The following is a 23,729-nucleotide window of genomic DNA, read 5'->3' as shown; positions in this document are numbered from 1 at the left end:
CTCATTTAATAGGAGCAGAGAGATTCATGAACTTATTCAAAATCACACAGGAAGTAGCAGAATCTGAATTTTAGCCCAGGTAGTTTGCTTCCACAGCCTGCCCTCCTACCCACCATATTATCTTCTCACTCTCCCATCAGGTTGCATAGTCAAATGTTTCTGTGGCTGGGCCTTGGATTCCCCACCTCCGTGAATGTTCACCCAGTCCCAGTCCCCTTCTGTAAAAGTGGTCCTCCTGCACTTACAGAGATTTTGCCAATCTGGGACGTTTCTTTGATCACCTCAAGTGGAAGCAGACTCTGGTTCCTTTTCTTTGCTATGGGTTGTTTTTAGCTCACACATGATAGTCATGTGTGATCCTGTGAAGGAGGCCATCAAAAGGGTTTGGGGTAAAAAGAAAAGGACTTTTGGAGTCAAATATTTGAGTTTAAACTCCAGCTTTATAGAACATTTGCCCCTTTGAGGATTATTCTACCTCTGTAGAGGTAGTAGCACTACTTCGACTGAGTTGCTTATAAAGATTGAATGAGATTATTTAAAGTGTCTGGCTGGTGTCCTCAGCAAATGGGACGAGCTTGAGCAGTGACACCATGATGACATGGTAGACAGGATATGATTGGCATAATGATCCAGGCTTTCAGATCAGATGGAAGATTTTGACTCCTAATCACCCCTGGAATCTGCCCTCCCCGGTGCCCCTTACCATTTTCCCTTTATAAAGCATTCTTCCTACTTGAAATCATAGCTTTGCTTCACCTTCTCTACATTTTCCCCGATGACCCAGGCTGGCCTTCTGTAGTCACCCCACTGCCCCTTGTCCCAGCATTGTCATATACTTGTCTTTTGGGCCCACTGTCCCCACTGTGGTGTGAACTCGTTGAGGGCAGGATGGCTCCTTATTCATCTGTGGATTGTCATTGTCTAACCCGGTCATCCAAGGGGTCACTGAATGTTCACTTCCATTCCTCGTGAGGAGAGGGAGCAACATTGAGGTTCTGCTGGAGATGCCAGCTGTGGCACTGGAACTGTGCTCTGTGTGACTGATGGGTGCTGAGCTGAGGAGTATTGTTTTAGACGGGCGTCTTACGTGGCAGCAGAGTATGTCTAGGATGGGTCTGTGTAGAGAGAAGTCTGAAGGTAGGTCAACCGGTCACAATTCCGTCTTGTATAATAGTCTTATGCTTACATATGAAGGGGACAGCTACATGTTTTTTATTTGAGAAATTGAAGTCTGCCCACTGCCACAAGCTATGTGGCTTTTAGGTGTAGCAACAGGATTTGTCTGAGAGATGGGAGCAGCCCTTTCATGACACACACCCTAAACCCAACATGTGTTCCCCTGTCACCTGTGTGAAGGCAGTTTCCACTGAAAAAGTCAACGCATCAGTTGTTATGATCTCCCCACAAAGCCCACCATAACCATTTGTCATTTAGTTTTTAAAGAACTCTGTGTGATAGGGGAGCTGGTGGAATAAAATTGCTGTTGAGTTATTACCAGTTATCCAATGGATCTTTTATTTGAAAAAAGGAAATCCTGTGCCGCTGGTGGCATGAGGGCCCTTCTTTCTGTGGTCATGGCTTTTGTGAGGAATGGAGGAGAGGTCTTCGACGGTTTTAAATTGGTTTTATGGTCAGGAGACTTAGCATGTTTAATGCCTGCCCAGAGCCAAGGGCACCACCCTGTGAAGTTCCCAAGGGAGATGTTCCCCTGGAGAATGGGAGTATATGTGAAGCGGCTGTGGCCTGGCTTCTGCCTGATAGTACACAGATGACGCTTGGGCTCTTTGGAGGGAGGGCTGGGGCAGATGGCCCATCCTCAGGGCCTGTGGGGTCAGAATCTCAGCATCAATTGAGTAGCCTTGGTGCAAGCGTTAACATTGCCAACTGAGTTGTTCTTTTAGCAGACAGTTGTCCCTGGACTGGGACTTTTTATTGTGGCCTTGCAATCTGACCAATCAGACATGGATTTCTGGAGAAGGAATGCAGAGGACAGAAGCATGGAGGCCCGGAGAGCTTTCTCTGTGGTAGAGGTCTGCCCCCCTCTGCCTCCTTCCAGGACACCACACTGTCTCCACGTCATTTTGGCCAGGATGTGACTGACCTAGAGATTAAAGGCATAGATTTGTGATCACACTGGCTCTGAGGATACCTCTGCCTCCCTTGTTGATCTGTAAAGTGTGGTGTAGTGAGAGTGAGCCTGGATAGAGGGTTGAAATGGTAAACCTCCTAGGATTCCACTTCTCTGGGAAATGGAAATGCTAACACTGTGTGCCTGGGGTTTTTATGGGGCCGAAAGGGAAGAGTGGATATTCATAAACCACACTTGGCCTGGTGCCTGGTTACTTGGCCTCGTTTGATTCCTTCCTGGTGGTGGCAGTGCCCTGCAGTGGAAGGTGGCTGTCAAGCCCTTGTTATGTTGTGTATGTGCTTTTGGTGCCCAAGTGGCTGGCTCGTGGCTTGAAGAGGGCCTGGTTACCAGAGCCAGCCACTCTGCTAGTTGTAGGCGGGAACCACAGACAGAAAGCAAACATGCAAACTCTTTTCCTGCACCGTGGTGTTTGAGAAATTTTCCTTTTAGGAGTAGTTTTAAAAATTGTATGTGTGGGTGCAGTTTAATTATAGTCTCATTTTTCAAGTATAGCTATAGAAGTGTTTTGTTTTGTTTTTCTCTTCTTTAGCCATGTGTCAGTTTCTTCAAAGAGCTCATCCTGGTCTGCAATTTCCAAAGTTCTGAAGTATTTTTAAAATAAAGTTGTTAGCCTCTTTGAAATCTGGGCTCATGCTTCCTTTCAAACAGTGAGGGATGACATGCAGGGATCGAGCAGAGCGTCTTTTGCCTAACAACATCCTGAGCTTTAGTTTATTTTCTTTTGTTGTTTTTTTTTTAAGTCCTTTCCCCTGTAGACAGTGTTCTTTTTTCCAGCTGCATTCAAATGCTTCTTTTCCTAGTAATCCTAGTTGTGAGAGTTTATCCTAAGAAAATAATTTAAATGCAGATAAAGCTGTACGCACAAAGATGTTTATTTTATTTATTTATTAAATGAAAATTTGGAGATGATCTAAATATTATATTAAGGAGCTGGCAAAAACTGGCACATGTGTGCCTACCATGGAATATTAGTGTGGATATTAAAAAACTTGGGTCTCTAAAGCAAATTCAGTAAAAGGAATGCTTAGGATACAATACAGACGGAAAGAAATTAAGAAACTGCAGCATCATTACTGCCCAGGAGCATGAATGAAATAAGGAAAAGCAGTGGAGTCACGTGTCTGCAGCGGGGAGCTTTTTTGATTACTTTGCCCTTTTCCTACACTGAGCATATATTCTTTTAATATCAGACTTTTAGAGAAGAAAAAGGAACTGCCCCCAGCCATGCCTTGGTGATTGTCTTTCTGATTCAGGGCATCACCTGGCACTAGTGCCAGAGCAGTGCTAAAGCAGGAGCCTGTTGTCTGAACTGTACTCCTGGTAGCCCCACTTTGAATATACGGAATTGTTGTAAGGAGTATTTAAATAAATGGAACAGTGCCCCTGCAAATATATGGGCAAGAAATTGGTAGGGAACACTTAAAAATATTTTCCTTCTTTCTTCATGTTATTTTTGCTTCCAGGAAAACCAGCTGGAATGGAACTGAGTCTCCAGAATGAACCAGTAGAGAGGTAAGTGTGTAGCACTTATTAAGAGGATTGTCTGGTTTTGGTTTCCTGCAAGATTAAAAAACATGTTCTGGTTGTTCCCTCCCATTCTATATGTTTTCTGCTTCTTGTAAATGAGATGCAAACACCTATAAAAATGACAGTGGTCTCACAAAACCAAGAGTTCACACTGTGTGTCCATTCAGGTGACGTGTGGGATTTGTTGGGTGGTTTGAATCATATGACGTATTCCTTCTCTTGGCTTCTGGGTCCCTGCAGGGTAAAAATTCTAGATTTATTAACCTGGCATTGAGCCCTTCTCAGGCTGGCCCATCTTCCCTCTTCCTGCCCTCTGCTCACTCCTTTTTCCTTTCACAGTGTTCCCTGTACTTCATCTTACCTGCCTCTATTGTTCTGGCCATGGCTTGACCAGGCTGCACACTTGACCTCCCTCCTTTTGTAGTGTGAAAGTCACTCCCAGAGTCCTTTGGAGGAGAAATGAGTGTGGCAATCCCCAGTGCCCTTCTTTTTCCCTGTGTCCTGGGGTCTGTTACTCTCATTGAAGCACTGGCCCCTAATTACATTAAACACCTCTTATGCAGTGTTGTAACACTTTCTGCATTCATCTTTCCACTCCCAGACTCCTCAAAGGAGGAAAGGACCTAACTGGGTATTGGTATATATCAGCTGCTGCCTTAAGTGTTTCACATTTATTATTTCTGACCCTATAAGGTGAGCATTTTTATTTCCATGTAGGATTAGGAGCCTATGGGTCAGAGTTGCACACATTGAGAGGCAGAGCTAGGACTTGACCTTGAATCTATCATACTCCAGTGTTTGTGCCCTTACGGTTATCCTGTGTCATCTTTTGAGGGCAAAGACAGCACATGATTGTATGCTCTCTCAGCCTGCCTCCATGACCAACTGAAAATTTCTGGGTCTTACCATCATTGACTTGTTAAAGGCTCGGAGGGCTGTCATAGTACTGCTGCGGGGGTACATCCCTTTTCTTTAGGGATGTGGCCCTTTGGGATCCTAGGGGCAAAATAAAGAAATGGAGATCATTTTTGGATACAGAATACTTAAAAAATTACTAGCATCCTGAAGGCTATCAGCAGCATTGCATTGAACAGGCAGGAAGGTATCACAGTTCACTGGAGGATATTTTAATCAAGGCTTCTATGAACTTAGAAGGAGTATTTCTTCTTCTGCTGTAGTATCTCAAAGATCCCTCCCACTGTTTCTACCCTTATACTGTACTGATGGATCATACCCACTGTCAGGTTGTGAAGAGGGCAAGGAGGGGCTCTCCAAGTAAGAGCAGCCTTAGCTTAAGTAGAAAGAATGAGTATAACGGGCCCATGCTGGTGGCAAGGGAAACATGGCCCTTTGGATCAGTGAGGCCAGAGAGCCCTGTTGGGCCCATTGGGCTGGTTCTCAAATGCTGTGTTAAAGAGTCCCAGCACTATTCTACAGGACGAAGGAGTCTTTGAAGGAGCGGAAGCTAGGGCTAGACATTTGGAAGACTATTTTTTTCTTTTGGTGGTTCTGGGGCTTGAATCCATGTTGTTCTTGCTAAGGCAAGTGCTATATCACCGAACCTCAGCCCTAGCCCCTGGAAGACTACTGAATCTGGAGAATGGATTGGAGGAAGGCATTGAACTGCTTTTAGCCCTCCTCAACCAATGTCTCTCCTTTCTCTTTCTAAAAGACTTGTTTCTTTTCTTTTTCTTCTGCCTTTTTCAGCTGTAGATTTAGCACTCAAGGGGCCACTCCTAAGCTAATGGAATGAGTGTCCTTGGCACTTTTGCAAGCAGCAGCAAGCCTATGCATCCATCACACTGTCTGGGCAAAGTTGCATCTGATGTTTACCTGTTAATGAATGTGTTGCAGCTTTGTAGTCCTTTGCTCTTGTCTGAGCTCATGAATAATGAGACTGTGGCCACTGACAAGAAGTGATAGGAAAAAGTAGGAGAGAAAAGAGCTTAAATTAAGGAGCTTATCTATAATGGAGATTCATGTGGGCAAATCACAGCATTTGGATTGTTTTTCTTCATGGCTTAGGTGGTCCTCGGGAAATACAGGTTAATAACCGCATGATTGCTAGAGTGACACTGTTGGGAACTGCTTAGCGACCATGAGGCTTTGAGATTTTTAATTCTATAAGACCATTTCATGGCTTTGGCCCAGACTCACACATCTTTCCGGGGCCTTGGAGTCAGATGTGCCTGGTTGAAATCTGAGTGGTGTATCTTACGAGCTGAGACAGTGGGCTGATTTATGATACGCCTCAGTTTGTCCAACTCTTAAGAGGAAGCATCGCGCTCTTCCTATGAGGGTATCTGTTGGGACCCAGTAAGCTCCAGGCTGTCTGGTCTAGAGCAGGCATTTGGTAAATGGCTGCAGCTGACTGTGCCCTCTCTTGGGTGGTTCCCTTAGGAGCCAGACCATGGGGCAGGCACAGTCCCCTCACTTCGCCTTCTCTCTTGCATCCAAACTAAAATCTGTGCAGCTCTGTTTGTTTTTAGTTTTTAAATGTCATTGTTTGGCACTGTAGGGAAATGAGAGAGCTAAGTTGCAAACACAGGGTGGCTACACAGGGAAAGTAACCTTGAGAATCATGACATTGTGGCCCTCGCTTGAGATCTTAGTGTGAGAAATGACATATTTTTCAATCGTCATGGTTAAGGATTGAAGAAGACAACTTAACCTACCAGCATATTCTGCCTGAATCTCCTGAGCCTTCTGCCTCTCACGTGTTGTCTGATGATGAAATATCTGAGAAGTCCTCCCTCTCCCGAGACCAGCAGCAAGACGGTGCGACTGAGAAGGTGGAAATGGGGATGAACCATTTTTCTCAAGGTAAGCTCAGCCTTTATAGGCATCATGCTATGACCAGTTTTAAATTCTAGCCTGCTGCCTTGTCTGGATAAACAGTGTGGGGCCTTTCCCAGATGAAGGTGCGGGAGGCCACAGCGGAGCATGGAATGACATCTCTATCCCTGGAGAAAGTCACGGTGGTGAAAGTGTGGGTTGGGGTGAAGCCATTTTTGTGTTTTAAATGATGCTGTTCTTGCAGGGATAGGTTGGAAAACTGCACTTGTGTATCAGTGCAAGCTTGGTTCATTTCCTTTTGTGTCTCTCACCCCTAAGTCAGCATTAGTTGGAAGACACTTCTGCTTTGATTTGTAGATTTCCAAGAGCACTCAGCCTCCTCTTCTGATTATTCGGTCTAAGTACAAGTTTGCGATTTCTCTTCTGCTTTGTTTCTCTTAGTGTGGCCCTTGGCACGTGGCCACACCCTTGTTCATTCAGGCTACTAGAGTAGGTTAAATGGCTTATGAAGGGCAGACATTTGCTTTTTCACAGTTCTGGAGGTTGGGAGTCCAAGATCAAGGTGCTAGGCAGCTCAGTTTGGTCCTGGTGAGGGTCTCCTTCCAGGTCAGAGGCTGCTGTCTTCTCACTGTCTCCTCACCTGGAAGAAAGTGGGTAAGAGAGCTCTCTGGAGTGTATTACAAGGGCAGAGGTCGCTGTCCCGTTCAGGAACATTCCATCCTCGTGAGGCACCTCCTCACCCCATCACACTGTGCTAAAGGCTCCAAGATACTGACTTTGGAGACATCGACATTCAGACCATAACACCCTTGTGCTCCCAGGCACCTGCCCCAGTGCTCCCCCATTCCATCACCTTTTCTGTTTTTGGAATCTTTTTTTGTTGTTGTTGTTTTGTTGGTTGATTGGGTTGTTTGTTTATTTGGGGGGGGTCTTTTTGAGACAGGGTCTCACTGTGCAGTTTGTGCTAGCCTTGAACTCATGATGAGGCCCAGGCTGACCTCAAATTTGTGGCAGTCGTCCTGCCTCAGCCTCCCTAGTGCTGGGATTACAGGTGTGCACCACCACACCCAGCTGCATTTGGAATCTTGATTCCTTCCTGCTAGGGTAAAATGTAGGGCTTAGTGTTTGTAATTCAGTATATTTCAAAGAGTCAAGGGATTGACTAGGCCAGACCAGATAGACTAAGGATCAGCAAACTCTTGTTTTCTTTTTTGATACCGGGGATCCAACTCGGGTCCTTGCGCTTGCAAGGCAGGCCACCGAACCACTGAGCTAATTCCCTGGCCCAGCAAACTCTTCTTATAAAGGCACAGATAGTGAATATTCTAGGCTTTGCAAGGTGTGCAGCCTACATTGCTGTTGCTGTCACAGCACATAGGCGGCCGCAGGCAGTGTACTTGGATAGCACAGCCATGTCCGGCAACACCTGCCTCGGTCTGTAGTTTGTAGGCCTTCAGTAGGTTAGAGTCTGGATCTCTCGTGAAGTCCTCTTTTCACAGCGTGCAGTGTGGACTGTACAGCACTGAGTGGACATGGCCCCCTGCCCCTGTTGACGCTTGATCATATAGGTTATGATTTTCAAAAAATTGGAAGCCTTTTTAAAGCAATAGATAAAAGTGCATGAGGAGAGCTCACCCAGTATGTCCTTGAGACCTAAATGGAGCTTTTGCCCCAGGTTGGAGGGCGCTCCTTCAGAGCGGGACCCTGTACGGTGTCAGGCAGGGTCCTCCTCTTCCTCTTGCCTGCCCTCTTTTTATTCCTTCACTCTGTCCACCTCCTCAGCCTCCTTTTATTTCTGATGTAGAGCTGTTCAGGCATCTTCGTCTCTTCCTCTAGGAACCCAGGACCTTGGCTCTCTCTGCCCTGAATGGGAATGGTGCTCTGTGCAGCCACCCTGATATACCCACCATTATCTTTTCTTCCTTTGTTTCTCTTAACCTTTTATTCTCTGCATCTGTTTTTCAGATTCTCTGCATTGTTCGTCAAATTTATAATCTGTGTGGGGAGATTGGTTAGTATTTTCTTTCCTCATTTAACATCCTACCACAAGCTTCCTGACGTGTTAGATAATGTCATTTTTAGTGGCTTTAGGACAGTCCACCGAGTGGCTAAACTGCAGTTTTCCTTATATTCCCCTGTCGCTGAACATTAAAGTCATTTCCAGAATTCTCATTTGTAAACAGTGCTGCAGGGAGTATCTTTGAACATGAAGCTTTTTCCTTACTTGGGGTCATGTTCTTAAGATGGAGTCTCTAAATTGGAGTTACTAGCTGAAAGATACACACTGTGTGTATGTGTGTGTGTGTGTGTGTGTGTGTGTGTGTGCGCGCGTGCATGTGTGTGAGTGCACATGCCTGCTGATTGCTTCTTATAGGATTATGGTTTTAAAGAGTGCATTTATCAGAGGGGTTTATTGAAAGAGAGACAGGCATTTCTCTCTCTATTGGTAAAGGCTGGTACAGTATTATGTTTCCTTCCCCTCACTATGGCTGCATAATTAATAAGCGGCATTCAGTTTGCCTGACATGATTCTTCTAGCCTGAGTGATAACTCCAGCTCCTCACCAAAGACACAGCAGAAAGTGTCTCTCTCGATGACTACAGAACATTTGTGTCCTCAAAGGCGGCAGTTTGTGATGTGTAAACCAGCAAGATTGGTTGCGGTGAACACTGGTCAGTTGCAGACCAACTCTGGCCTAGCTGCTGGGAGATGTCAGGGCAGTGAAGTGGGCACAGGTACAGTGTGCCAAGCCTGGGTGACCGCGGAGCCTTCAGTGCTGTGCTGCAGCGTGCAGTGTGCTCCACCAGTGACTTGCCACACTTTTGGCACTAACAGGAGATAGCTGAAGGTCTGGGAATTAAGTCATCTCATAAACATTCAAATTCATGGCAAAATTACTATTTAATTAGGAAAAGATGTGTAACATTGTGCTACTTTTAAATGAAAGCCATTTTGGAGGAATTAAAACTGGGTTATAACATTAGTATAATGTTTTAAAACAAACATTACTGAGACATACTGAGTACACCCTAATTGATGAATTAGAGGCATTAGTTTTGCCTTTGGATACTTAATGTGATTATGTTTTAAACACTGACTCTAGAAAGCTACCTCTGGATTGAAACTACTTGCCTTTTTCTTTGTTACAGGGAGATGCAACAGAGGATGAAAAAATAATACATGCTCATTTTAGGAAATTTAAAATTTGTGTCTATTATTAAGTATTATATGAAAGTGTAATATAGAATTTTGAAAAGTCTAACGTCTATCACCCTGATATTAACTGCTGTATTATGTGTATTTCCTTCTTTTGTATACTTGTCTTTCCTGCCTGTGCAACTTCTTACATATTGTGTTGAATAACGAATTTTGTAACTACCTTAAAATTTAACGTAATAACATAATTTTCCCATGGTACGATATAGTTTTCATAGCATAATTTTAGTAGTTATGTAATACTGCATCAGAATGGATATGCTACAGTTTAACAATTTTGAGTTACTTTAGTTTTTGCTGTAACACGGAGTGCTGAGATTAACATTTTCTTGCTTTCTGGCAAATACTTGTCAATATCACTAGTGGTCTCTTTAAATAGAGTCCTAGAAGTAGAATTATTTGGTAAAAGACATTGGAAAAGAACTTTCCTAAGGCTAGTAATATAAACAGCCCCAAAAGGTCGTATGCATCTACACTCAGGCTAATAGGATGTACTCTTGAGATCACCCTTCTTACTGCCATTCCTGCTAGCATTGTTTTGCTTTATTTTTAAGACTTGAATTAGTAGGTGACAAACGGATAAAATATTCTCTTCAAAAAATTAGTCTTGAAAATATCCGAATTCATTATAGAGGCAGTTTAATCAACTCTCAGGCAATTCAGGCAGACTTGAAAGTGATCTGTTAGTTTCACCATGAGGAAGATTTTAAATTAATATTTGATATTGAGAAGAATAAAAGGCTACATTAGAGTTAGCATTAAAATTGTATGGAATATAATTTTTCCCTGTGATGTAAAATAGCTTCCTCATGGAAGGCTGCAGAGAATCGTTACAGAGCTCTGTCTGCAGGCTGTGGGAAGAAGCTTGGCCTCCCCCAGCCTAGGAAAGAACTGCCAGTTGCTGACTATCTTAATACATCCAGTGCTGTTTGGAATTTCAAGATCCCTGCATAATCTATAAATTATTCAATTTGTTGAGGGCTTCAGACTTTAAATTAAAAATGTCCTTCCTTCCTGTAGATTTGCTAATGGAACACATTCAGGAAATTCGAACTTTAAGAAAACGTTTAGAAGAATCTATTAAAACAAATGAGAAGCTACGGAAACAGCTAGAACGGCAAGGGTCTGAATTTGATCAAGGTAAGGAACGACCCTCCCATAGCGCCTTGCAAGCCCATGAGAGCTTCACTGTGACACTTTTGCCTGAATAAGCAGTCTGTGGCCAACACAGGTGCTTGATAAATGTTAATTTCTACATCATTCCTGAAGTCTGCCAGCCTCTGGCATCCTGGATTGTGCTTGGCTCCTCATTGGATTTTGGAGGCTGTAAAGCTATAAATAGGTACTTTAGAATAGCACAAAGCCGTATTTGTCTTTGTGTCAAAAATGGATTATAAAAGTCGTCACGATTTAGCAGTCTGGTAAATCTCACATGCCAAACCAAAGGGCACCAGCATTCCTAATAACCACAGTTACCTCTAAATGGAATGATCCTCCATGAAAACAAAACATATTTTTCCTACAAGAAGACATTCACATAGTTCAAAAATTAAAACTTTCATACTTTACATATTATCCCTGCCCTCCTTTCTCTCCTCCCAGCTTTTGTTGTTTTTTCTGTATCCTTACAGTGATTATTTTAAAAGTGAAAATACCAGTATATCTTTTTTTTTTCCAGTGTATCTTCTTATTTTCCCTCTGTCTTGCCTAATGGTAGCAGACTCTGTATCCACTATTCTGGCTCATTTTTACTAGACAGTGTATCTTGGACGTCTGTCCCTATTGCTCCAGAAAGTGTCCTCATTCCTTGAAGCATGTGTCTGAGAGCAGCATGGGGCCCTGGGAAAGGCCTGAATTGGCCTGGGTGTTAGATGGGCCTGAGTGTGGATCCCAGTTCTTGTACTTACTTGTTTTGTGACTGGCCATTTCACCCCACCCCTCCCGTGGTCATTTAGAGACTAAATGAGGCAATGTTATGAATAGGGACTTGTTCAGTGCCTCACCATTTATTAACGGTTGCTTTCATCATCTTTATCAGTTGTATTTTCAGTTTTATTTTGTGTAACGTGACCAGTTTAACACTGCAGTAGACAGAGACCACAATGTCATCCCAGTTTTAGCAGTGAAATTCCTGAGTTCTGGAAAGATCGATAGTACTTGGTGGTGGCCCTGGAGTCCTTGGGCTCTTAGTCCACTTCTCATTCCCCTTTAGGCCACTGTAGCCATCAGCTTATAAGGACATCTTTCCAAAGGACTGTGTGGGTTTCAGTTTGCAGGGTAAACAGCAGTCTCCATCATTCCCCCTCCATCCCTCCCTCCCTCCCATCCCACCTCACCTCCAGCCTGCACCCGCCTCCTCCCTCCTCCAAGGAAATTGATTAATCTGAGTTATTAGTTGTATCAAACAAGGGACAGAAATACACGCCTGGGCCCTTCACATTCACTCTTGGTAATGCCTGAATTAGATTCATTCTGTTTTACATTTTCCCTAGCAAATCCAATTATAGAATTATTTGGGGGCTCAAATGGCCACCGGCTACAATGAAGCAGGCAATTGCTCTGGAGAGTAATTCTCTCTGACGGGAAGGTTTACAAAAAAAGGCATTCATAAAGTATTTACGCTAGTGGGAAGACATGCTGTTCTCACCATGTTGTCACAGTTTCTGAAAAGACAAAGAAATAAAAGCGGCTCCACCTCTCCCTGCTGTGAAGTGTTCATCTTGGGACTAGGTTTGAAAAAGGCCTTCCTCCCTATAATGTTGAGGTAGAATATTGTTAGAAACTGCCGTCTTGTGCATCTGAGCCTCCGGCTTATCACCGGTTACTTGAAGTTGTGGTGATGGTGGCATTCAGAGGAGGTCACTTAGCATCAAAGTGGTCCAGTCCTTGCCAGCTGGTGCTTGATGCTCTGGATTGGACCGTGTCAGGATCTATTCTTTGACCTAATTGTCCCTTTGAAAAGTGACTACCATAGCTTTCATCATTGTAGACATCCGTAGAATTTTTCCTGTTCATTCAGATAATTCTTTGTTCCTCTCTTGGCTCCGTCCTATTGTGAATGGTGATATTACTACAAATGGTCATAGCAGGAACATTAACCATGTGGGTAATTTTTATTGAGCGAATGCAAACTTGGTGAAGTTATATGACTATGCTGAGGTCTTACAGCTATTAAGAAACCAGAGCCATAGTTCACTCTGGGGTCTCTGATAGAAAAGAATGGAGGAAGATAGTGGAGAGAGACATTTTTGAATTAAAAAAATTATGTGACATTCTGATAAGTGGACCATTAGCAGGAGAAAAAGGCAGTGCTGTAGAGTAAGAGTGGGAACTTCTGGGAGAATTGGCCATGCCTTATCTACAAGGAGATTGAACATTTCAAGTAGTTGGTATAAAGTAGGATGCTTTCAGGTGCAGATAAAAAAATATGACTAAAACAGGTATAAGCAAGAGGGTTTATGTTTTCTTACATAACAAGAACTCCAGAGGCAAGCAGTCACGAGGCAGGTTTTATAGCTCGGTAACAGTAAGGATTGGGGCAGGTGTCTGTGATGACTGATAATTACAGCCTTCCATCCTCTGTAGGAAGTGTCCAAAACATGGGGAGGAAAAGGCTGGGCTTCTTTCTAGCTTTCTGTTTTCATTGGATGGAGAGTCTTTGCCTGACCTGCAGCAGGCTTCCTTTTGGGTCTTGGTGGCCTGATGGGCCCCTGACCATGTTCTTACTGCAAGGTAGCTAGGAGAACAGGGGCCTGGCAGTCTGGTTGCTGTGTAGAGAGTGTTCTCAGTTGGTATGGAGGCTGGGAGGGAAATCTTGGCCCGCTTCGTGGGGAAGGCAGCTGGAATGTGAACATTATAATTTTGTGGATGAGAGAGAGTCAGAGAGGAGGAAGGAGGGGAGCTGTCCAGCAGGAGGTGTCATCTGAGCTGGATTTAGGGGAAGGATAAGATTTCAGCAGACAGACAAGAGCTTGGTGAGGTATTTATGGATGAGAAAGTGACCTCTAACCTAGTCTGTCTAGCTTTAGAGTCTGATCTTTACAGTACGCACTTAGAGACAGTGAATTTGAGGCAAGAATTGAAAGAGTGTGACTCTGGCAGATGAAGAGGGTGGTGGGCTTTCTACACAAAGGGAGAGCCTCGGTCTGCAGAGTCAGGAAGGGCTGTGACCACCTGGGCAGACATGGCCCGGACACTAGGGTGTGAGTGGAGATGGAGTGGGGTTTGCCACAGTTGGAGCTGACCCGTAGAGATCCCCAGATTCCAGACTGAGAGGTGTGGGCCTTGCATTTAGTTTGTCCCATTGTCTTTTGGGTCATCACGTGTTTTTGAATAGATGATAACCCCATCGGCAGAAGCCGGGATGGAGGTTTAGAGCAAGATGTTAAAGCCTGAACCTTAGGGACACAAGAGTTGGCCAGGGTCTAAGGAATTTTGGAGGAAGAATCAGCTGTCAGTATGGCCTGATTGGGCAGTGGGGCAGGGAGGACTTAGGTTGGTGAGCTTGGTCTCAGGTGATGGCCTGAGTGAGGGATTGTGCTGATACCACCACCTGAGGCACGGAACAGAGAGGAGAGAAAGGTCTGGAGGGCGCTGAGTTACCTCAGGGGTGGGGCCGGGCAGGGAGCTGGTTGTAGAGGTTGAGACTGTCTCCCACCCCTCTCACCCTGGTCCAAGTCTCTGCTTTGTCTCTCGCCTCCTCATTTAGGCCCACTCTCAATTCTCTTCAGGCTCTGGCAGTACCTTACATAGTCCACAGAGCAATTTCCATTGCATGTTTCAGTTCCTCATTGTTAACATTGCTTTCTGGGAGGTTCCATCCTGTTTATATGTGCTTTTGTAGGTTCTACAAACATTTTTGCGTATGGTTCAGAGCTGCACACTTCTCTAACATCAGAAATATATTTCCTGAGGAAGCAGAACCAGGAGCTCAACACGATGCTAGTGAAGGGGTCTCAAGGTAAGAACGAGAGGAGCCACCTGCAGCCTGGGCCCCAAAGCCTCTGTGTCAGGCAAAGAATACCAGTGTTGGAATCTGACCAAGTGAGGTCTGAATCCTGTGGCACGGTGACAGCTTTACTCTGTCTAATTGTCACAGCAGCCTTTTGAGGCTCTCCTGTTTTACAGATGAGAAATATGGGGCTCGGGGAGGTTAAGGAATACCTCGTAGGGCTGTTGTGACAATTAAAGGAGTAAAGCCCTCAGCAGGGTCTCGCCAGCCCTCAGTAAATGACACGGTGTCTACTTGTCAGTCGTCCCCCGTCCAATCAGCTTGCATTCATCTTGGTCCACAGAGGAAGAGAGAAGGGCTGGAAATATATTACTGCCAGAATCTCAACCAGAGATTTCCTATCACCAGTGAGGTTTATCCAGTATTCCTTCCAAAAATCCCTTCTCTTAATTCCCTCTGTTTGGAGCTGAGCTCCTGAAGAGCTTTCTCTTGTGATATCTTTCAGTGCTTAAAATGATCCTTGCATCAAATATTATTAGCTCTTTGACAAGTCAGAAGCGGAGGCCTGGAGAGCTGCACTGCTGTGTAGTCACAGGACTAGAAGATGGTAGAGCTAGAACTTGGACCAGCTTACCTCACTTTCCCTAGAGAATACTGATGCTGATTTGTCCTTAGGAGCCCCCAAATTGGAGTCTCTGTGAGTCATTCATTCACTCAGTAACATTCCCTAGCTCCTGCTCTGTGTCGGGGCCTATGTAGATGATTAGCCAGAAGTGGAAGAGCCCTGGTCTGTTTTGTCATGGGGCTTATGGTATGATGGCAGACACAGCCAGACAACAGGGAGCATGAGGACTGGCCACGAAACAGGCTGGTCGGGGAGCTGTAGGACACTGATGCTGGGAAAGCTGGTCTCCATGAGCTGAGTCTAGAAGCGGGTGGGGAGATTAGCCAGGGCCTCTCAGGGTCAGAAGAGCCGTGGCCTTTTAAATGGCAAAAAGAGAGCAGACAGGACCTAGGGCCAGCTGTGGCTCAGCAGGAATGATGTGCATCTTGGCAGGTCTGCCATCCTGGGGCCCGTCTAGGGTCCACACTGGCTTAGAAATTCTTGGGTCATGGTTAGGGTGGAGTCGGAAATCCCAGGCCCAAGTCTTGGCTCTGCGCTTACTGGCTGTGTGACCACAGGGAGGTGTTAACCTCACCATCCTCAGTTTCCTGTCTGGAAGATGAGGGGGACCATAGTTCCCACCCCGGAAGGGTGTGTGAGGGTTAACTAGGGGGTATGCATGAAGGTGTTCATGCAGCCCCTGTGGTTAGTGCAGGGTCGTGGCAGCTATTACTGCCACCGGCACTGCTCCTGGCAGGGCCTCCCATTGTGCTTATGAGGTGTGCTGAGACCTTCACCTCCACACAGTGTATGTGTGGAAACTGAGGCACGGAGGAGTGAGAAACCTCACTCAAGGTCAAAGAGTCATTGCACGCAGGAGCCACCCTTGAACCCTACTGCTCTGCTCCACCCCCAGTACCCTGCTCTGGGCCTCTTTTCTCCTGTGCCTCTGTGAGTATCTTATTACTCATGAGAGATGATGTCCTTGGGCACCTTCTACACAGCCCTGCTGACCTGGCAGGAGGCCGTGGGCAGCTTGTGGTCTCTGCCTGCACTGCTGGAGTGTGGCCCTGCCTCCTCCCTCTGCCTGTAGTTTCTACCCACTCTTTGCTCTGTGAAGCCAGAGTAACCAGGTTTGCAAGGCCCATTATTTAATAGAAAATTAAACAGGCCCATTTCATCCTAGTGACATTTAATCTACAGCTTTGATGTTGACAGATTTATCTGCTCAAAACGCATAAGATAATTGGAATGCCAAAACCATAAATGCCAGATTAAATCTCATTCTTTTTTGTATTCTTGGAGTGCTCAAGCTGAAGTGCTGTATCTGCGTAATAAGGTTGGAAAAAACAAATGGTAACCCTTCTCACTGGTGCTTTTTGGTGTTTGTAGATAAACAGAAGGAGAATGAAAAATTGCTAGAGTCCGTCTCCAGGAAGGCTGCAAGTCTGGAGCACCTTCAGCAAGAGTATGCCAGTGTGAAGGGGGAGAACGAAAGGCTGCAGAAGGAAATCAGAGAGAAGGAGAGACACAACCAGCAGCTGCTCCAGGAGGTCCACAGCGGCCGCCAGGAGCTGAGCAGGTGGGGCCCGATCTGCCTGCCACAAGCCCAGGAAACATAGCAGCCCTGCCCTAGTGCCAAGAGAAGGCAAAAGCACTCATGCCTTTTTTCTGGTCAGCAGAAAGATGGGGAGAAAGATCATCCAAGGAAGGAGGAGAAGGCGGGCGGAGACTTGCTGTGTCTTACCTGGGTGTGCCAGAGAAATGACTGTCACACCCGCCTGGCGAGGTTGTTTTGACCTAAGGCACATGTGCCCCGTGGTAGGGGCGAAGGGCAGAGAGGTGGCTGGATGCTAAATCATATCATTGGGCCGCTTTGCATTTGTTCTAAGTGGCATCAGAAGGAGCTAGGAGATTCTGAGCAGAAGAATGACATTACCTGTTATAGATTTTAAAAGGCCCATTCTGCTGGGTATCTTGCAGTTTCCCTCTTAGACTCTGTCTTGCTGCACATGATTTCAGATCCTCACTCAGCACTCACAAGTGCCACACTCCTTCACCCTCAGCTGCCAGGGCGTGCATTGACGTAGCAGGGCCACTGTGTTTGCCATCAGACAGTCTTGGGCTTAGGTCTAGGCTCTTCTCCAGGGTAAAGGATGGAACTTTGAGTTTTGCTCCCACATCTCTGTGTGGAGGGTCAGAGAATGTATACAAGGGCCAGGCAGGGGGGCACTAGGGAAATGGAGGCTGTGATGGAAGTTTTAACTCTGCTTGTCCCATTTTGTTCACACTCTTCTGGCCGAGGTGACACAGACCTGCCCTGTGGGTTCTAAGTAAGTTGTCCTGGGGTAGAATTAACCTCTCCTCCCATGCTGGGGGCCATTTCAGGGTGCAGGAGGAGGTGAAGTTGAAGCAGCAGCTGCTGTCCCAGAATGACAAGCTGCTCCAGTCCCTCCGAGTGGAGCTGAAGATGTATGAGAAGCTGGATGAGGAGCACAGGAGGCAACAGCAAGGTACTGGGGTGCTTTGTGGCTAGCTTCTTCATGTCCAGGGCTGTGAGCTTGCCTGGACCCCTGGTAGCAGGCATGGGAGGGCAGGGGCTTCCCAAGCAGCAGTGGGAAATGGTGCAGGAGTAGGATCAGGTGGCAGGGCAGCTATGGCCTGTAGTCTCACTCCTTGGATCCCAGCTGTGTCAGCTTTAGCACACTGCCTCATGCTTTGGGCCTGTTCCTGCCTCTGTAAACATGTCTGCTATCATCCACTGTGTGGAGTTGTCATAAAAGTTGAATTAGGTCATTTATTTAAGTATCCTAAGCCAGTACCTGGCATATAGTTGGCATTCAGAGATAACTTTCATGGTAATTTTGCTGCTAGTCATACTTCTCTTTGCCCATTTGTCCAGTGAATATTGACGGAGCTCCTACCATGTAGTAATTGCTCTGGGATGGTAGTTGGCCCTGGTCCTGTTTCAAGAGAGATGCCAGATCGGAATGACTCAACTATAAGGTCTAATGTTTCAGAATCAATTGTGAGGTGTAGTGAGGGGTTTTTAAACTAATTTTCCAGATGGTTTCTCTCTATTGAAAGTTTATCTGGAAAGGGGTCATCTCACAGCTTTCATTTCTCCTCAAGTTGCTTCTCTTATTCTTGCTGTTTTGCCTTTTTAATATACTGTGGCTCTTAAAATCATCCCCTTTCATTCTATAATTCCAGCCCAAATAGATTTTATTACTACTAGACATAATTTCAGGGTTTGGTGTGCAATTTGCTAGGCTTTTATGGCCAGAAGTGAAAATTAATTTCCAGCTCTTATTTAGCCCGTGGAATAGCAGCAATTAAGTCAGCCAATATTTTTGTTTTTAAAGTCGAGTTGTTATTTTAAATTGTACCTAGTTCTTAGGGAGGAGGAGGTGGGTGATGATGGCGATTTGAAAACACTGTTGAGTTCCTGTGGTGGTTGCCCCCTTTGCCTGTGGAGGATGTCAAGGCTTCCCTTTGCACATGTCCACAGAGGCCAGAGCAGAGGCACTGGGAGCAGGCTCAAAGGGACAGAATCCTTGCAGTGATCTGCACAGCCTCCTGACAGAGATCCAGGCTTTGCGAGGACAGCTGGAAAGGAGCATCGAAACCAACAGTACACTGCGGAGCAAGCTGGAGGAGCAGCTGGCACAGGGGCCCAAAAAGGTCCAGGAAGGAGCCCTTCCTTTGCCTGCCCACGTCCTGTCCATACTCAAGGGGTCCCTTCCTCTAGACCAACATGGTATGGCTTCTGCCTCTCCATACTTTCTGGAAACTCAGCTCTGTGCATCTGTGTGTGACATGTGAGCGTCTAAAGGATACTTCTCCCCTGTGCAGTAGTCTTTCCATAGGAGCCAAGGCGTCTGACTACTGACTTGTCACCTCTGGTAGACTGGCATAATCTCTGTCTAGGGAGCTTGGTTTTCTGTGTGTGGAACTTGGACTTCCAGCCACCCTTGCTGCCTCTGGTCTGCTCACTTTCATCTATTTGATCCTGCCCACATTACTATCACTCTGATGCTCAAAAGCCTTTTCAGAGTTCTTAGTGCTTTTAAGAGAGAGCTTGCATCTCTTACTCTGGCTTTTAGCATCATGCAGGATCTAGAAAGCCGCCTCATGGCAACAGTGGGTCTGTTTTGCATTTGCTTGCAGGCTTTTCTAGCCCTGAAGAGGCTGTGGAGAGCGCAGAGGGAGGATGAGACACCCCTGCCCCACACCCACGTGGGCCCAGTGATCAGGCTCAGCACAGTCGGCTGGACCATCCCCTTTACTCTGTGGAATTAAGTCTCAGAGTGGACAGGGCTTGCCCAAAGTGACACTGCAGGCAGGTGGCAGAGCTGGAGATAGACACCATTTCAGCTCAAGTCCAGAGCTGTCCCTTCTTGACCTCTGGAGCCTCAGCATCTAGGGACTGACATGACATCCTGATGCCCACAGTACCGTGGGTGTGTGCATCCTGCAGGACAAGGAGCGGCAACATGCTTTGTAAACAGTGCTGTACAGAGTTGTGCTTATCTTTACTTGGATTAGATCTGTTGTTTTTGATTAATTAATTTGCAGTACTAGGGATCAAACCCGGGGACTTGTGCATGCTAAATAAGTGCTCTTCTGCTGAGTCACCCCTCCAGCCCCTGCAGCTTTTAGTTTAAAAACATAGATTTCAGGCCAGGGATTTAACTCAGAGGCACCGTGCCTACCTCACAAGTGCAAGGTTCAGAGTTCGATCCCCGCTACTGCAAAAAAACAAAAACACAAAAAAAGCACTCCACAGATCTCTTAAGAAGCACCCAGTCAGTTTGCTTTGCACCTCGAAGTGAGTGGTTCATTGATCCTAAGACCTGGACACTATCCTTGCTGTGCCATTGACATTCTTGATCAGGCTGGGAAGACTGCTTCCTGTCTCTGCCTCATGTCTCCCCTCCCTAAGATCTGAATTACAGTGCCATTTTGCCCACAGCATTATTGAAAATTCAGTGGCTTTTCAGATGTGAATGTGCTTCCCAAGGTTTAGCACATTGCACAGGTCAGCTATACGGCTCCTAATTGATTCCGTCTCCTTTTTGTGTTTCACCTGCATTCCCTGGGTCCTACTGCGGGTCAGTTTCCTCTTGCTTAGGTTACTGCCGCAGTCCTCACACTCATTCTTCAAGTCCAAACGCAGATCTCAGCAAACATAACGCCTCTGAGTGGGGCCCACAATCCTTGTGATACTGGCCTTGCACCCTGCTGTATCTTTCCCTGGTACCGCTTCCTCCTGAGTGACAGTCTCTGTGACCTCGTACCTGGTCCTTTCTCTACCTGGCATTTCTTTCCCTCCTTCTCATGGGTCATTCACAAACAGTACTGTAGGTGTTGGCTTTGGGAAGCTCACCCGATGAGGCTGAGCAGCCACAACCTCTGCACTTCCCTCTGTTTACCAGCGGTGAGAGAGTTCTTCCAGGGAAGATGCTGGGCCTGGTCACTCTGCCTCTGGTGTCTTGCACAGGGCCGGGCAGGAAGATTTGAATCATTGCTTGTGTGTCTGAATAAATGTATGTATATACGTGTGTGAGATTCTTTACCGTATCTTCATTCTGTTTTTTTCTGTTTAATGATAGTGAAACTAACTGTTTCTTTCTCTTGCTTTGCGTTTTGTAGATGGTGACGAATATCCCATGGCAAGTGATAATTCATTTGATCTGTTTGATTCTACCCAGACAGTAACACCAAACTCAGGTACAGAACCGAGTCTTAGTAACTGTGGCAGTGTTAGTTATGTCAGTAGAACTTTTTAAATGGAAGCAGAGCGGTTTCCTGGTCCTACCTAAGTATTTAGCAGGGATTTTGGATTCGGAGTCTCAGCATCTCTAGCAGATCGTCTCTCCCTCCAAGGCATTTAATCCTTCCCTAGGATTTACCCACCTCAGCAACTTCACTGGGTTTCTGTTGCCTTCAAGCGTGGCCATCTTCATGTGGCTTTCAAGGCTGTCTAGCATGCAGCCCCAGCAGGCCTGTCCAGGCTTCTTCTCCCTGGGGCAGACAGATGGGTCACCATCCTGCAGACAGGCTGCACTCTCTCCTCTCTGTGGCTTTCAGTCCTCCTCTCAGCCACGATAACCCTTTTACTCCTCAAGACTCATCCTGAATGAAGACTTCTTTGTGAAAAACCTTTTCTGCTGTCCCCCGTCAGAATTAGTTATCACACTGCTGTTTGTGCAAAGGCAAATGGCAATAGGCTTTTTTACCTCTGCCTAGGGTAATTCTGGCTCCTTGTTCAGCCCACTGGTTAATGCTTCTGGGAATGATTCCCTGACCTTTCCCTCCCTACTCAAGGACCATTTCTCTCTGGGCTCTGCTGGTCACCGCTGTGCAGTGGCACCTCCTGTAGTGTCAGTGTTCTGATTAGACCCTGGGCTGCTGCAGTGTGGGGCCAGCTGGACTCGCCTCATGCATCTGGGGTCTTCTGCAGTGTGGGTGGATGATAAGCATTGGGTGAATTAACTTGAGCCTCCTCCTCTCCCACAAGGTGAATAGTCAATCTGATGCAGGGTGGTGTAGGTGGAGGCCCAGGAGCCAGGCTCTTCCCCTCTGGACTTGTGCTGGGTAGGGCATGAGCACCAGGGCCTCCCTTGACCCTCTTTGCTGGCTTTAGCATTGTAAGCTGTGAACACAGGGTGCTGTGATCCGATATTTTGCCCCTTGCTTTGGCAGCTTCAGAGATTCCTCCATGCTCTGGAAATGATGTGGACTCCCTGTCCTGTGATAGTAGCAGCTCAGCAACCACTACCTCGCGCATGCCCCGCCCAGTCGCTGGCCACCTCCCGTGGGCCAGCAAGAATGGCCGCCATGTCCTAGGCTTATTTGAGGACTATGATGCCCTGTGGAAGCAGATCTGCCAGGGCCAGCAGCTCCTTGCTGTGATGGACATTCAAACCCATGAGGCTCCCAGCCCCACAAGTCAAGAGCTGGAGACTAAGGTAACTTGACCACGGAAGCCTGGGAGAGAGATGCCTACGGGGCAGTGAGTGGAGAGGTTGGCTGAGAGGCAAGAGTCCTCAATAAGGCCCCCCACAAAAGGGCCAGAAATGTGGCCCAGCACAGCTGAGAGCTTAGTTCCAGTGTGGGGAACTGTTTGTTGTTGGTTATGGGAGAACAGTTTGGTGAGGTTTGTACTGTTACCACTCCATGGGGGATCTGCTGTACTGTTCCTATGAGTGCCTCTATCTCTCTAGTCTCTCTTCTGTCCTTCTGTTCGTCTGTCCCTCTGTGCATCTAGCCCCTCATCTATCCAGTCCATCTAACCACAGCCCAGCCAGGCTCTGTGGCTACGTGAGGAAGTTAGAGGGCCTGATTATCATGAAGCGTATCACAACGTACTACGCCACACCACACCACACCATTCTGTACCTTACTACACCAAACCATGCCACACTGTACCACATAAGCCACACTCAACACACCATTCTGTACCACACTCACCCGTGTTGTACCACAGTTTCTACGACTGCCTTGGCATGAGCTTGCTGATGGGAAATATCCTACCTCACCTCAAAATCACTGGTGGCTCAGTCTCTTCTAACAGAGGAGCTTTTTGTATGATATTTTTCTTCTTGCTCAGAGCAAGCCTATGAAGGAGGTATTGTGTTCTCACTAGAGATGTTGAGAAATGACTTGGAGCTATCACGTTCAGGCTCAGTTCTCAGTCATCTGAGGTGCTCTCCCTATGTGTGACACTACTTCCGCCTCACAGGTAGGTCAGTGTGAGCACCTGCCTCACCTGTGCAGAAGTGACCCACTTCTCCCTGGACAGTGATTCCAAGGCACTCTGGTTTCTGGTCTGGCTTCTGCCTGCCTCGTCTGTCACCTCTCCTGTACCCCTTGTGTCCTGCTCTGAACAGACTGGGTTGTGTGCTGCTGAGTGCACTTGCTACCCACGTCCTGTCTCCGCCCTGGCTCCCTGTTCCCTCTGTCTTGGGATCTACTTCAGGGTGTTTTACCCCCCCATACCCTTTTCCCTGCACATCCCACTGGAATCTTCTCCTCTGAGTTCCCTTCATCGAGGACCCATGCATTTGACATATACTTTGCTCACTTCCTCCAAGGCTTGGGTTATTTCCACTGCTAACCCAGACTGGACCAGAACTCTGACTACCATGTGTCACAGGTTGTGGTCCCTCTTCACAGGTCTTTTACTGAGGATGCTTGAGGCCCCTACTTCCTGATACATGTATAGTAAAAATCAGTTTTGCATTTCGTATTCCACCAGATTACAAGCTTCAGGAACGTAGGGGTAATGTCTATTCTCCTCAACGTTGTATGGCTACTAACTAGCCTAGGTCCTAGGAGTAGGTGCTTGGTAAATATTTAAGTTAATACCAATAAGATCTTGTTCTTTTCTGGTTAAAATCTTTATTATATGAAAGCTAGAAATTATGTAAAAGTTTAAAAATAAAAGGTACTAACCTCTTAGAGGTTAGCACTTAAAATAT

General features: G+C 46.3%; 1 protein-coding gene across 7 annotated transcripts in view; it reads left to right on the top strand.

The window, feature by feature from the left end:
- The window catches only part of Cdk5rap2 (CDK5 regulatory subunit associated protein 2), a 190,945-nt gene that overhangs the window by 149,651 nt on the left and 17,565 nt on the right, over positions 1-23,729 (top strand). For 4 of the 7 annotated variants that reach the window (XM_010602919.3, XM_010602921.3, XM_010602917.3 and 1 more), the window contains 9 exons: positions 3,613-3,661; positions 6,327-6,499; positions 10,709-10,828; positions 14,532-14,648; positions 16,636-16,825; positions 17,632-17,756; positions 18,755-19,003; positions 20,899-20,976; positions 21,952-22,217. In XM_010602919.3, the coding sequence (XP_010601221.1) occupies positions 3,613-3,661; positions 6,327-6,499; positions 10,709-10,828; positions 14,532-14,648; positions 16,636-16,825; positions 17,632-17,756; positions 18,755-19,003; positions 20,899-20,976; positions 21,952-22,217 (1,367 nt within the window). The remainder of the gene's footprint in view (positions 1-3,612; positions 3,662-6,326; positions 6,500-10,708; positions 10,829-14,531; positions 14,649-16,635; positions 16,826-17,631; positions 17,757-18,754; positions 19,004-20,898; positions 20,977-21,951; positions 22,218-23,729) is intronic. The other 3 variants (XM_010602920.3, XM_010602923.3, XM_010602918.3) reach the window with 2 other exon arrangements.

The sequence above is a fragment of the Fukomys damarensis genome, unplaced genomic scaffold, assembly GCF_012274545.1.
Source record: "Fukomys damarensis isolate Sample0158 unplaced genomic scaffold, DMR_v1.0_HiC HiC_scaffold_36, whole genome shotgun sequence".
NCBI classification, from domain to species: domain Eukaryota; kingdom Metazoa; phylum Chordata; class Mammalia; order Rodentia; family Bathyergidae; genus Fukomys; species Fukomys damarensis.
Note: the sequence above shows the minus strand (reverse complement) of the source record. Positions and strands in the feature narration are given on the sequence as shown.